The sequence below is a fragment of the Felis catus genome, chromosome E1, assembly GCF_018350175.1.
Source record: "Felis catus isolate Fca126 chromosome E1, F.catus_Fca126_mat1.0, whole genome shotgun sequence".
In the NCBI taxonomy this organism is placed as follows: Eukaryota; Metazoa; Chordata; class Mammalia; order Carnivora; family Felidae; genus Felis; species Felis catus.
Genome location: NC_058381.1, coordinates 3,246,314 through 3,259,794, shown reverse-complemented (window position 1 = coordinate 3,259,794; position 13,481 = coordinate 3,246,314). Strand labels below are relative to the sequence as shown.

The 13,481-nt window shown below is 53.3% G+C and overlaps 1 protein-coding gene across 9 annotated transcripts in view; it reads left to right on the top strand.

The window, feature by feature from the left end:
* Window positions 1-13,481, top strand: part of MYH10 (myosin heavy chain 10) — a 131,178-nt gene that overhangs the window by 74,530 nt on the left and 43,167 nt on the right. For 6 of the 9 annotated variants that reach the window (XM_023244685.2, XM_023244684.2, XM_023244686.2 and 3 more), the window contains 4 exons: window positions 101-274; window positions 2,332-2,505; window positions 2,744-2,858; window positions 7,073-7,135. In XM_023244685.2, coding sequence (XP_023100453.2) covers window positions 101-274; window positions 2,332-2,505; window positions 2,744-2,858; window positions 7,073-7,135 — 526 coding nt within the window. The remainder of the gene's footprint in view (window positions 1-100; window positions 275-2,331; window positions 2,506-2,743; window positions 2,859-7,072; window positions 7,136-13,481) is intronic. The other 3 variants (XM_023244688.2, XM_023244687.2, XM_023244690.2) reach the window with 1 other exon arrangement.

The window sequence follows — 13,481 nt, the reverse complement described above, 5'->3', positions numbered from 1 at the left end:
CCTGAGAATTTCCCGTGGCGGGTGTCGGTAGCGGCTGATTAATGATTCCCGTTCTCTCTCTCCCCCTCCCTCCCCACGTCCCACATCCCGCCCCATGCAGCTGAACTCCTTCGAGCAGCTGTGCATCAACTACACCAACGAGAAGCTGCAGCAGCTCTTTAACCACACGATGTTCGTGCTGGAGCAGGAGGAGTACCAGCGCGAGGGCATCGAGTGGAGCTTCATCGACTTTGGCCTTGACCTGCAGCCCTGCATCGACCTCATCGAGAGACCCGTAAGGGCGCGCTCCGGCAGCGCGGCGGTCGTTCCCACAGCGTCGTCCCCGAGGGCACCTAGCCCACCTAAGGGGTCTTTTCTTAAGTAGGCTCCACGCCCAGTGTGGAGCTCGAATTTGCGACCCTGACATCAAGAGTCGCGTGCTCCACTGGCTGAGCTGGCCAGGTGCCCTCAGCCTAATTAGCTTTAAGATAATTTTCTAACATAAACGTCGTAGAAAAGAGATGCTTTGATGAAATTCCTGTTTGAAAGGTAAGCAAGCAGCCAGGGAAGGCCCTTCCTCCGCCCTCTCGTGTGTGAGCCTGCCGCTTGCAGACCCCCCCTCCGCCGTGCCCTCACCCCCTGCCCGGGCCACACAGGGCCGCCCAGGTCATCCGGGAGCAAGTCACGGCATTTAGACCCCTTGTTCCCATAACTAAAGCTCATCCTTGTGAGCACAAGGATGTTCTTATTTGGGCAGGGTTTTTCCTGATTTGACTCTTCCAGGGGTTTGGGGGTAGATGTACTTTTAATAGCAGTCCTAGCACGTATATCAGAGGTCCCTTTCTTCTGGTTTAGTGTTCCGCAGAAATACGCAAGACCACACGTAACTCGTGCGCTTATGATCTCCAACAGATGTCCGTGACTCGGCCGTGTGTTCTGTGTTTTCCCTGGCAGTCCAAAAGCTGTCTCTCAGACTTCCAGCTCTTTAGAAACCCCCGACCTAAAGGAGCAGTGATAACACAGAACTTGACATTGAGGGATGAAGTAGCAGAAGTAAAAAGGAGCCATAATCGTGGATATTCATAGTCGTGCTGTCACTGAGCCGTTTAGAAAAGGTTAAATTACACTGGGGATCCTGTTTCAGAATTTAGCAGTGTTTTCACTGAAAGGGATTAAAACGTAAGAACTAGAGTACAAAGATGGATGTGTCCTCATTAGTGTTAACGCGGAACCTCAGAGTCGTCCGGTGAGTGGGGTACGTTCAGTCACCTACGACTCTAAACCTTTGCTTCTGGAAGATTACCTGATCCTGCTTGCCTTTGATTCCAGTGTTCCTTTAGCTGCTCCAAACCCTCCGAGAGCCGCAAACTAGTGAGCCCTGGGGTCGGGGCCCATTACAGGGTTCTCCCAGCTTCTACCTGCTGGCACTTTGTCCGGCCACCTTCCTCTGACCATGTGGTTACATGTTTCCTGTATGCTTTAATCTCTGTCACTTTTTAAGCAGTATTTGTACAGAGCCAGCTTTCCCGATAAACGTAGGAAAGCTGCTCCTGGATATGGATTCCCAAGGCTGATCACATAGGCTCGCCCCAGACTTGCCGCATTCAGTCTCGTGTCACTGACGTGTACTTGTGGTGTGGTGTGGCAGTGCGGGATGACCTAGGCCAACACATTTGGAGTGTTTCATGTCCCTTTCCTGGGCCCTCCGCCTTCCTCCAGAAGGGAAGTCCGTGCACCGACTCTGGGCACTTTTTCTTGATTGAGACCTTCTCATGTGCCCTGAAATCCACCGTTTTGTGGGATACAGCTCAGTGGCTTTCGATGCTCACCGCATCGTACATCATCTCCACTGCCTGACTCCAATGCTGTCATCGTCCCAGAGACCCCAGGCCTCTCACAGTCCACTATCTATCTGCCTTTGTTTCTGGGCCTTTCTTCAGTGAACCAGTTGAGTGAAATAAAGTAGCGACTCTTGCGTTGGTCAAATACATAAAGTAATTGATCAATTATTTCTCTCCCTTTGATATTTTCCGCTTAATGCTTACTAGTCTTGCCGTTTGACCGGGCGCTGTGTATTTAACCGTCCCTTAAAGAGGAACTTAAATCAGTTAGGATGTGAGATGTTGGAAGCATTCCATCCAGTTGAGGTTCACTTTCGTTCTGTTTTTCTTCAATTTTTTTTTTTTTTTTTTTTGGGACAGAGAGAATCCCTCCACTACCTTCTGTCCTAGCAGTTTGGTTTCCATAGCTTCAGAAAAGTCTTCCTCATCCTGGAAACTAACCTGCCAAGTGCAGAGGGGCATCCTGGCGTTGAAAGCGAGTGACGGTGAACTTGTCCGTTCTCATTATCAGGCCAACCCCCCCGGTGTGCTGGCCCTTCTGGACGAAGAGTGCTGGTTCCCGAAGGCCACGGATAAGACCTTTGTCGAAAAACTAGTTCAAGAGCAAGGCTCCCACTCCAAGTTTCAGAAACCCCGGCAACTGAAAGACAAAGCAGACTTCTGCATCATCCATTACGCGGGGAAGGTACGGGCTGTGTAACGGTTAACGGTAGCTTGGATTTCGCCGCATCTGATGGTGCTGGTGACAGACGTGCGGGTAGGCGTCCGCAGACCCTAAACACCGTGTGCGTCACCACCGCGTGGCCCTCGAGACAACCCACCTTTCAGATTGTCCCCGAGAACGTTCTGGGTTAAGGCTGAAAGCGTTTCTTGTTTTGTGTGTGTGTCCGCGTTTCCCCCCTCGTGTGGCCCGCCACGGCCAGGTGGACTACAAGGCAGACGAGTGGCTGATGAAGAACATGGACCCGCTGAACGACAACGTGGCCACCCTCCTGCATCAGTCGTCGGACAGATTCGTGGCAGAGCTTTGGAAGGATGGTAAGAACGCGCTTCCGCCTGGAGTTCAGCTTGTCCCGAAACTTTTCTGGTGAAGATTCGTATATGGTCCTTTTGCGTTAGATCCGTGTACGTGTATTTTACTTTAAAACTTGCTTTCCCTAGAGCAGGGCTGCCGCTACATCGGAATTTACCCTGGGAAACAGAACGTCTGCCTTCCTGGTCAGATGCTGTGGGAAGTGTGGAACATTCTAGGCACAGGGCCGGAAAGAACTGCACACGTGCCTCAGGCCACCCAGGGCCCAGTGTGGTTCCTACGCAGGGGTACTGGGGACACAAAACCAGAAAGGCTCTGTACACTCGCTCTGGGTCGCATGCAGGTCCGTGAGCTGTGCCCCCGCCCCCCAACACACACGCAGTAGCTGGTGAACAGTTCAAATGCCCTGCGTAGAGAGTAGTTGTTTTTATTTCCATCAGCCTTCCTAGATCTTGTATTTACATGAGCCTCGGGTGTCTCGTCATAGACTAGAAGGTGCTACGAGTACCAGGGAAACGAAACGTCCGCGTGTCCGTGCGCAGGGGTGGGGTGGGGTGGGGGCCGGTGCTTTCCAGAGCTTTGCTCTCGCTGCTGCCTTCATCCTGATCGTACCCCACGTCTTCGCTCGGCCCCAGGCCCCGCGGGCCCTTCACCCTGGATCTGGCCCGAGGCCAGCCTCCTCAGGAGCCTGGCTCACCCCCACCTTCTCTGGAGTATCTCCAGACCTTGTCATCCAGCCCCCTCCTCGGAGATAGAAAGAAACCCAGGAAGCAAAAAAGAAGGGGCGAGGGGTATTGAGGCAGAAGGAACAGGAGAACGTGAGGAGGGAAGGATAGGAGCTCCGGTCCGGAGCGATCGCGTCCGGCAGCTGCGGTGAGCGTGAGGGCCCCGCTGGCGTGGGCTGCTGCTCGGCACACGTGGGTCCCGGGAGAGATCGTGCGCCCGAGACCCGGTGAAAGGAGGGGTTTGGTGGGAGGTTAGGTGGTCTTGGTGCCTGTGGGGGAGAGTCTTGCACCAGATGCTGAGTGCTCCCAGTTAGCGCAGCGGCCTGGGCGGTCGAGGCCGCACCGAACAGACGAGGGGGCCCCGGGCCTGTCGCGAGGAGACGGTAGCACGGGACACGAGACTCCAGAGCCGGAGTGGACGGACCCCCTCCGAGCTCTGGTTGTCACGAGGCCCGGGAAGGCCCGCACTCGCAGGGGGTGATGTGCGAGGGTCGCATCCCAGAGAGACGAGAGGAGTCGGGCCGCCCGTCCCCTCGGCGGAGACTGACCCGGGCGCCGTGGCTGGGGGAGCGGAGCCACTGTGCCCTCCTGGCGTCCCCGTAAGAGCTCTGAGCACAGGAAACAGAGACAGATGCACCCAGATCACAGCTGTGACGGATGCCATGCGAATGGTAGGGAAAGGAGTCTCTGGCCACGTTCGGTACAGGGAAGGGGTCCCTTTGGCATGTGCTGAGGCAGCTTGTCACGGAGGAGTTGTCCTCGTCCTTGGAAGGGAACAGCGTGTTGAGTCACAAAAGCTGACACGAAGGGAGGCTCGTGGCTGCAACCGGGCCACAGAGAAGCCTGACCTCCGGTCTCAGGAGGACTTGACTCCATTGGAGAAGTGGCTTCCATAGGTTTGTGAGCCAGGGGTGACAGCGTGGGGGTGAAAGCACGGAGGTGAAGAGGCAAATTGGCAGTGATCTGTGGGTTGGGATGAAGGACCCTGGGGGCAGGGAGCTGAGTGTGAGGAGAAGAGCACAGAGGAAACCAGCATTTCTACCACTGAAGCCTCAAAAACTGATTTTCTCCATTTTGAATGAGGAGAGAAGGTGTTCAGAGAATAATGACCGTATAACAAAAGAAATTAGGTCCTGGGCGAACGGACTGGTCCTGATGTTGCAAACCACTTTTGACTCTTTATTTATTTATTTATTTATTTATTTATTTATTTATTTATTGTAAACAATTTTAAATTTTATTTTAACATCTATTTATTTTTGAGAGAGGGAGAGGGAGACACAGAATCTGAAGCAACTCCAGGCTCTGAGCCATCAGCACAGAGCCCAACATGGGGCTCGAACCCATGAACTGCGAGAGCATGACCCGTGTTGAGTTGGATGCTTAACCAACTGAGCCACCCAGGCGCCCCCTTGACTCTCTTATTTTTTTTTAATTTTTTCTTTTTATTATTATTTTTTGAGACACTGAGAATGAGTGGGGAAGGGCGGAGAGAGAATATCCCAAGCAGGCTCCGCTATCAGTGCAGAGCCCAGTGCAGAGCTCAATCCCACAACCCTAGGGTCATGACCTGAGCCAAAGCCAAGTTGAATGCTCAACATACTGAACCATCCAGGCGCCCCATTATTTAATTTCTTAACCAGAAATGCTATCGTGGGAAACACCTGGCCCATTCATACAGGACTCCCTCCCACCACATGCTTACCATGGTCGTCCAGGAGGTCCGTGTGGAGACGATGAGGGACGTGTCCCTGCCCCCAGAGCTTGTGACCTCGTGGGAGAGTCAGGATACACACAGATGCGGTAACAGGATGCGCGAGCCTCTGTCTTGGCTCCAGCTTCCTCCCTGGGCTTCCTCCATCCATCTTTCTCCTTTAGCTCTGCGCCTCGCCGTCCCCAGGTGGGGGAGCGTCGGGCAGTTGTGGGTCATTGGTGTTAGGAGGGTAAGATCTGGCAGGGCCTGGACTGCAGGCGTCCATGCGTGTTCTGTAGCCCAGATGGTGTGTCCGACAGGTAGGACCGTGTCTGGAGGGTCCTTACCTGTCTCTGTGTTCTCTGTCCATGGAGAAGTTAGGGTATTTAATTCCAGAAACGCCAGCAGCCTTGCAGACTCTTCTGGCCCCGGCCCGAACCCCGTCCATCTGCACTTGGTCCGTGGCTCAGAACCCCCGGGAAGGTCAGGTGTGCCCCAAGCTTGATTTGGCCGTGCTAGCATCTGCTCTGGAATAACCCCGTGTGTTTGGTGTCCTGATGATGCTACTGTTAGCATAAGTCCTGTTGTCCATCGGTTTAGATGGACGGCGATGTACTTTAATCTGAGCGACGGGATCACAGAAGTCTCTCGCTGTCGGTGGTGAAGGGGAGCCGATCTTCCGGGTGAAGGTCAGGCAGAACGGCGGAACCGTGTTTGTCCGGTTTCCGAGGTTTGCGTGTTTCGTACAAAAAGTCAGCACCAGGCACAGCGTTTGACGGGGGTTCTAGGGCAGAAAATTCACCAGTGCTCACTCTGGGTGTAGGGATCTCGGGAGAGGGGAGCTGTTCTGTAGGAAAAGAAAATAGCCCTGGAAAAAACAAGTCCTTGTTTTTTTCTCTTTTCGTAGCCACGTTAATGCAAAAGCAGACAATGAGCAGCCGACCATGAAAGCAGGATGTAGGAGTCGAGCCTGCCTGTGAAGGCACAATCCCTAGGGTAGAGAATATTTTGGTTAAAATAGGCTTTTAGGGTTTTATGGAGTTCACTCAAGGCCAGACCAGGAGCAGCGTAAGATTTCTGACGGCAGCCCTGCCCTAGAGATTCCTAGCGCCCTCCTTTTTGCTAAAAGATGTTTCGGGATTTCTGTACCAGCTGCACGCGACTTCTTGCCACTCCTTGGGGCTTGTATCCAGAAATTTAAAAAGCTAACGATTGCATTTTCATGTAAATGTGCCTCCTGGGGTATTTTCCCTGAGTAATGGGTATGATCCAGAAGTATCACCTTACGATTTGAAGTTCTTTTAACGTTTTGCTACAACAGAACTTGAATTTTGTTTTCCTTAGTAACTATTGCTAATTTGTATTTGAAGCCAATATGTTTCCAAAATCTGCATTGGAAGTCAAATTACGCAGCGGTGTGCATCTTTGACCGTAAAAGCCACTCAACGTGTACACTTAGCAGAGTGCTCGAACTTCCGCAGTCTCGTCCCGATTTGCTAATTGCAAGATAATTTTATGAACAATTCCAGCACTGCCTTATTTCTCTTAAATTTCATCCCGCGTTTACATAATCCCGTAATGCTGATACGATCTGATGCTGACCCTCGGGCGTGGGGACGTTTGGAAGATTACTTAGTAGAGAACTTTGTCCAGAAGTGCAAATTCTCTGGGCAGTAATGTCACAGGGGCCGTGTTGTAGCCCGATTTCAAAGTTGACTTGTGATGTCAAATGTCTCTCACACTAACTGAAGTATTTGTGTATCTGCTCTTCTGTTCTGTTTTTGCTGTTTCTCTGCTTTAGAGATTCAGAATATTCAGAGAGCTTCTTTCTATGACAGTGTTTCTGGTCTTCATGAGCCACCAGGTGAATGTATAAAGCCTGTAGGTCTTCTCAACAGAAGGGTTTTAAGCCCACAGGAAGAACTCTCGGGGCGGGGGGGGGGGGGGGGGGTGCTGGTGGGGGGGGGGGGGCCGGGGAGGGCAGGGTAGACGTGGGCGTGGGGCTGGTTTCTGGGTTTCTGTTTCTGTTTTGCTCATAGACCTGCATGAACCTTTCATTTCATGCTCATTTTTATTATACTTCGAGGCAGCTGTTTGAGTGCATAAACGATACAATTGCTACCGCATACACATTGCTTCTGACTTTACGCATAGCACTTCCAGCCCTGCACAGTAAAAGGTACGTCCCTACCTTTTCCAGTAGTGCCATTTTGATACACAGTCCTCCGAGGGAATGCTGGGAACCAGTAGTGTCTCCCCGGTCTCTGAGCCACCTCTGCACCTGGGATTCCAGAAAGGGATTGTTTCTCTTCCTAAGCCACGAACTTCCGGAGAACAGATAATGACACCTTCCTCCCACGTGCTGGTCTCATCATTATACCTTCTGTTTGGAATTTATGTACATGTATAGTTGCCTGGCTTTTCTGTTGGAACTAGAGACCGTGGAACCATCCACAAGGCCCGACGGCGCAACTGAGACCAGGATGGAGTGCGGTGTTTGGTCGAATTTGCACCTGGAACCCAAAATTGAGCTCCAGACAGCTGAGCCTTGTGGTCTGAACCCTCGGCCCTGGTTTCAAATACAGCCTAGCCAAGGCTGGAGGCCCTCCAAAAGCCCTGCCCGGAAAGAGTGTCCCCAGCCTGCTGATCACACAGTGAGATTGTCAAGGAGTGAAATCCCAAGATAGATTCATCTCGCACGGTTTCCCTTAGTGATTCTTGAAGCGTATTAATGCTGAGACCTGCATGCATGTCCAAAGTTTTTTAAAACTCAGTTCAAGGAGCATGCCCATCTTTACCCAGGTCACGATCCGCACCATCAGCTCTGGGTCGCATCCGGTGAAGGAAGTGTGTGGGGAGCACTGGGTGCCGGGGTGGGGGCCGGACTGTACCCGAGCCGGAATGCACCCTCCACAGGAGAGTCCAGAGGAAGACACTGTCTGATGCAGTCCCCCTTGGCCTCGGGGAGTCCTGCCCGAGTCCAAGACATGGGGCGAGGGAGGCAGAAGTGGGAGGTAGTTTTGAGCTAACGGGCTGAAAGGTTAGTGCTTGATCTTTCGGACTTTGCCCCAGCATCGAGGGCCCTCTTGAAATTCCTCCCCCCCAACTCTTCTGGATTCTTGATCGCTTTAGAGAGTTCCAGACTGAGCTCTTTGAGAGCAGGGACCGTGCTGGTCCGCACATGGTCAGTAAGTTGTGGGGAGAGCGACTGAAAGGGGACGGGGCGGGTCTTCCCTCGCCGGCAGCACAGATGATCTTCTTGTAGGACCCTGATCTTCACGGTGTGCGGACCAGGTGCGTTTCCGTGCCAGCAGCGCCCCGTACAGAGCCACCCCTAGGTGACCTCACACTGGCAGGGAGCGAGCTCGTTCACCTCCCCGTAGTTGGGTTAGTCGGCAGAACCAACGGTCAGGGTTCTCCGTCTCTCCCTGTCCTTACAGGGCCTTCCGTCCGTGCACCGTGGCTAACTCTGGTCTCAGCAGCTGTGCGTGGTGTTTCTGCAGCAAAATGTCTTTCTCCCCGATAAGTGTTACAGGTTCCAACCCCAAGGAGGTTTTGAGTGAAAACGTGGGGCTTTAGTGTTTCCAGTGACTTCTCAGAAGAACGGATGCAGCAGTTTCTAGGCTTCCAGGTGTCTCTGGCGTGCTAACACGCAGCGCGTACCCTCATGGCGAGAGAACACAGAGCTAGGGAGGACGTGTGCATCCAAGGGCCCCAGAGTGTTAGGGAAGCAGCACGGAGAATCCATGCAGGTTCTGGGGTTAAAGGGGAGAGGCTGGGGTAGAGACGGGCTTCCAGAAGCATCAGAGGAGGAGCAGAGTTCCCAGAGGCTGAATAGAGAGGTCATACGAGTTTCTGCTGTAATCCAGAGGACAGTTTTCTTCCAAATCTGCTTTGACAGTCTAGACCTTGTGAGATACACCAGCAACGAGCCAGCTACGGGGGACTGTAACCTCAAGTTCTAGTCAGCGTGTCTGGACTCCCAGGGGGCGGACGGCGGGCTGTGTGTCTGCCAAAGGGCGGTGCATGCCCCTCCCCCCGGCTGTGACCCCGGCTCTGTGCCTTCCGTGTCTTGACCACCATGAGCACCAGGTGGCCACTGACGGCTCTGGAAGGCTGGGCTCCACCAGAGAAAGCGTGAGAAGTGCAAGGAGCAAGTTCTAACTGTTGCTAGAGGGCCTTCCCTCTACGCCCCCCTCCCCCCGTCCTGTCTTCATAGAAGCCTCGCTTGAACTCGGTGGCCACCGTTGGCTTGGACAGATTCACCCAGGGGAGGCTGGCCAGCACTGCGGGAGGGCTTCGGGTCTGTCACAGGCCCGTGGGGGTCTCCCTCCATCTTCTCAGAGCCACCGAAATCTTCCTTCCTTCTTGTCGTAACTGAGGGGGAAACTTTTCCCTTAGCCAGGCCTCCAACCGAGATGACGATGTTCTGGCTTCAGAAACGCTGAAGGGGTTTTGCTTCGGTCCAGGAAGTTCCATGTAGACGCGAACATCGTGACTGGTAGATGGTAGTTGTTTAATCTCCTTGTAACTTTTATCCACCAGTCATAATCTCTGTGTTTAGTGCTGTTTTAGGACCTGTGGGTCGGGGCTGACGCAGTGCGTGTGCGGAGTTAAATCGTGGAGGGAGGTGTTTCGTTGTGCAGAATAGTCTTGTCCTGTTTTGTCTTGCTTTTATCTTGAGTCTTTTTTTTTTTTTAAGTTTATTTATTTAGAGAGAAAGAGAAAGTGCAAGCAGGGGAGGGGCAGGGAGAGAGGGAAAGAGAATTCCTAGCAGGCTCCAAACTGTCAGCACAGAGCCCGATGCGGAGCTCAAACCCACCAACCATGAGATCATGACCTGAGGGCGCCCCTTGTCTTGAGTCCTCACAAGAGCTGGGAGCTCCAGGAGAAGCCTCCTCCCTGCACTGTATCTGGACTCCCCGAGGTCACGTGGGGATGGTGACCCTTGGCTCTCCCAGGGTTATCGCGAGTGTCACGTGTGAGGGTCTGTGAGCCTGCATCTGGCGGCACCCATGTTGCTGCCGCTGTAATTACGAAGCCTGGAAAATCAGTATATGTCTAGGTCCTCGGCAGTTACCTAACGCACGTCCCCTTTCTTCACCGTGCACCAGGGCCCAGCCGAGGGCAGGCGGACTGTGCGCCCAGCGAGCCCGTCAAGGTGAGAGGGGAGCAGGTGTGCGGGAGAGGCTGTAGACAGGAGGGGGTCCCCATCTGCCCAGACCACTCCAGGCCCTGCGGGGGCGGTGAGCCGCAGTCCCCTGGAGGAGGAAGACCCAAGGATTGCATGCTCCCTGTCCACCTGTGGACTTCTGGAATTTTTCTAAAAATTTCCAGACACTCTAGAACAATGAACAGATTGGTTCCACCACCCAATAGCGGAACCAGCACTAATGTGTTGTTACCACGTAATGGAGATACATGGAGACACCTTTCGATGTTAAAGATTGTTTCTGGGAATTCACGGCTGTTGGATATTTGTTTCCGAGTCTGCTCTTAACTGTCGGCAACGTTTTAGTGCGCGTTAGAGTAGGATTGTCTTGATTTGTTCAAACGAGTGTTGGGAACGTGCCGCATGCCTAGTACAGGCTGGGTCTCAGACACCTTTCGTAGGTACACCGGATACAGTTCTCATTCATCGTCTGGCTACCGATGTGAACGTTAAAACAAGTTCCTCCCCCCTATTTTGGTTCCTGCAAGTGCATTTCCAAAGAACTGAAAAACAGAAGTTAAATTTAGTAGCACCAGTATTTTGGCCCACGCAGATGCGAGGGATGTGAGAATCTCGTAGACCTCTTGTGTCCTGAGATCATCCCCTGGAAGAGCGGGTCAAGCATTCTGGCACCAAATGGTACAGTCCTTACTTTTCAAAAAAAACTGTCGATGGCAGTTTTAAGAGATCGATGATTATAAATTGCATTTTTGTGCTTTCAGATTCTAAGTGTGCCCTCACGGACGGTGGGGCTGCGGGGCCCCCCTGACTTCTCACCGGCCACATACGTTTGTATGGACGAACAAATTAAACATTAGGGTAAAATAGTTCGAGGTCCTTTCAGGCTCGTGGGCGACCAGATTCTGTGAGACGCCCACCAGCGAGCGGCCCCACGCTCTCCTGACACCGCGGACCGAGGCCAGTGGCAGGGATCAGCAGCCATAACTGGCCTCTTTTCAAGTTGCTGAGAAGCTCATGTGTGCATTTTCTGCCTTTCTCTGGTGCCTGCCTTTACTGTTTTCAACGAGAACATAGTCTTTTTAAATAGAGGTCTTTCTAGGCCTTGATTTGGGAATGAAACCCTGTGTTACTAGTGTGGCCCGGATCATTGAATGAAGTTCCCCAAGTGTCTCTTGTCCCCTCGAGATCATTTTGCTCAGTTAAAACCTGACTCTCAGTTTAAGTTTTTGAATTAAAAGACAGACAAACTGAAAGTCCAAAGCATCAACGTTTTAAAAATTCTGAACGTTTAGCTTTGGGTTACCTTTACTAATACCAAATTTGAAAACTCAGGTTCATGAAAATGATGTTGTTTGTTTCTAGTTTAAAAAGCAGCCCCCACTCAGGACTGCGTGCTTAGACACCAGCATGACATCGTGTTGAACGGCTGCCCTTACAGGTCAAAGAATTGGCGGGACCGGTGCGGCCGAATCCCCGCAAAGTGTTGCTCACACTTGGCTCGCCGCCTCTTTCGTTGTGGGCGTGACCCGTCCTTGCGGGTAACTGTATCACTGAGGGGGTGTTTGCTACATAGTTGATTACACAGTTGCCAGGCACCGTTTTCAGGCCAACATGGGTCGGAGCGATGGGGGGGGGGGGGGGCAGAGGAAATCGTCTGAGCTGGTGGTTACAGGGTCCAGAGACACCAGGCAGTGGCTCTGAGGGTCCTGCACATGTGTCAGATGCTGGGGAGATGTGCCCAGGGGCGCTCTGCACCCTGGAAAGAGACCCAGAACAGAGGTAACATTGTCCCAGGATCTGGCCTAGACGATCTGAAGCCTAGAGGAGGGGTTGGCCCACCGAGTGTGGAGGCAGGGTGGACACTGGGACCTAAGAAGAGGGAGTTAGGTGAAGAAGTAAGGACTTACTTTTTTTAACGTTTTATTTGTTTCTGAGAGAGAGCCAGAGTACGAGCAGGCGGGACAGAGAGAGGGGAACAGGGGATCTGAAGCAGGCCCCAGGTTCCAAGCTGACAGCACAGAGGCTTGTGAGGCTTGTGAGGCTTGAACTCACAAGATCATGACCTGAGCCCAAGTCGGACGCTTAACCGAATGAGCCACCCAGACGCCCCAGGAGTGAGGATTTTAAACGCCAAGAGGTGTTTGCCAGGATGGCTGGAAGAGGGCCGGTTTTCCGGGCAGACAGGAAAGGGCAGGGACCTGAGGGCCTCGTGTCTTTGACGAGGTGCACCTGTTCTGTAGTTGGAGCTTCAGTGGGGGGGAGGGCCAGAGGCCCCTTCATTGAGCACTGGAATGTTCTCCAGGCACCTCCTGCTTCTCTGAGGTCGGTCACGTCTACAGGGGAGGCAGCCGAGACTTGCAGCAGTCAGGGGAGCGGACTCCGTCCGGGTCACACAGCTCGCGAGTGGCAGGAGCTTCCGACTCGGGCCTGAGTTCTGCGTCACCGGCTATACTCCTGGGCTGAGGGATCTGGACCACGGCCTTCAAGCTGCAGGAGAAATGGAACAGTCTGAAGTATAGGAACAAGGAACTTGTTGAGTAGGGTCTTTCAGAAACACCCATTAACTCCCACCCTGGGACCACAGGCCAGTGTGGCAGGAACACTGGGGGTGGGGGGTGGGTGGCAGAGGGAGGCTGCAACCGGCAGGAGGTTACTGCAGAATCCAGGTGAGCCGCGGGTGCCCAAACTGAGCCACGGAGCGGGGGGACATGCGGAAGACATGTCCACATTTGGCTTGACCGGTTTTGGTGAGCGGCTGGTGTGAGGACAGTCGAGGTGACTCCTGGTCTCTGGCCTCGGTAGCCGGCGGTCCCTTCTGCACGGGAGGCACAGGAGGAAGGATGGGGGTAGATGGAGGGCGTGGCTGAGAACCTGCCCCACTGTGGGATTTTGATCCCTCCCACTTCTGGCTTCTTGTCGTCTTCCTGTCTGGTTCTTCCTCTCTCCCCATCTTGGCCCCAGGCCCTCGTCCTGGGCATTCACCCTGGGGTGGCCCATCCGGTCCCGTGACCACTCCCATGTTCCTCTGTCTAGCGCG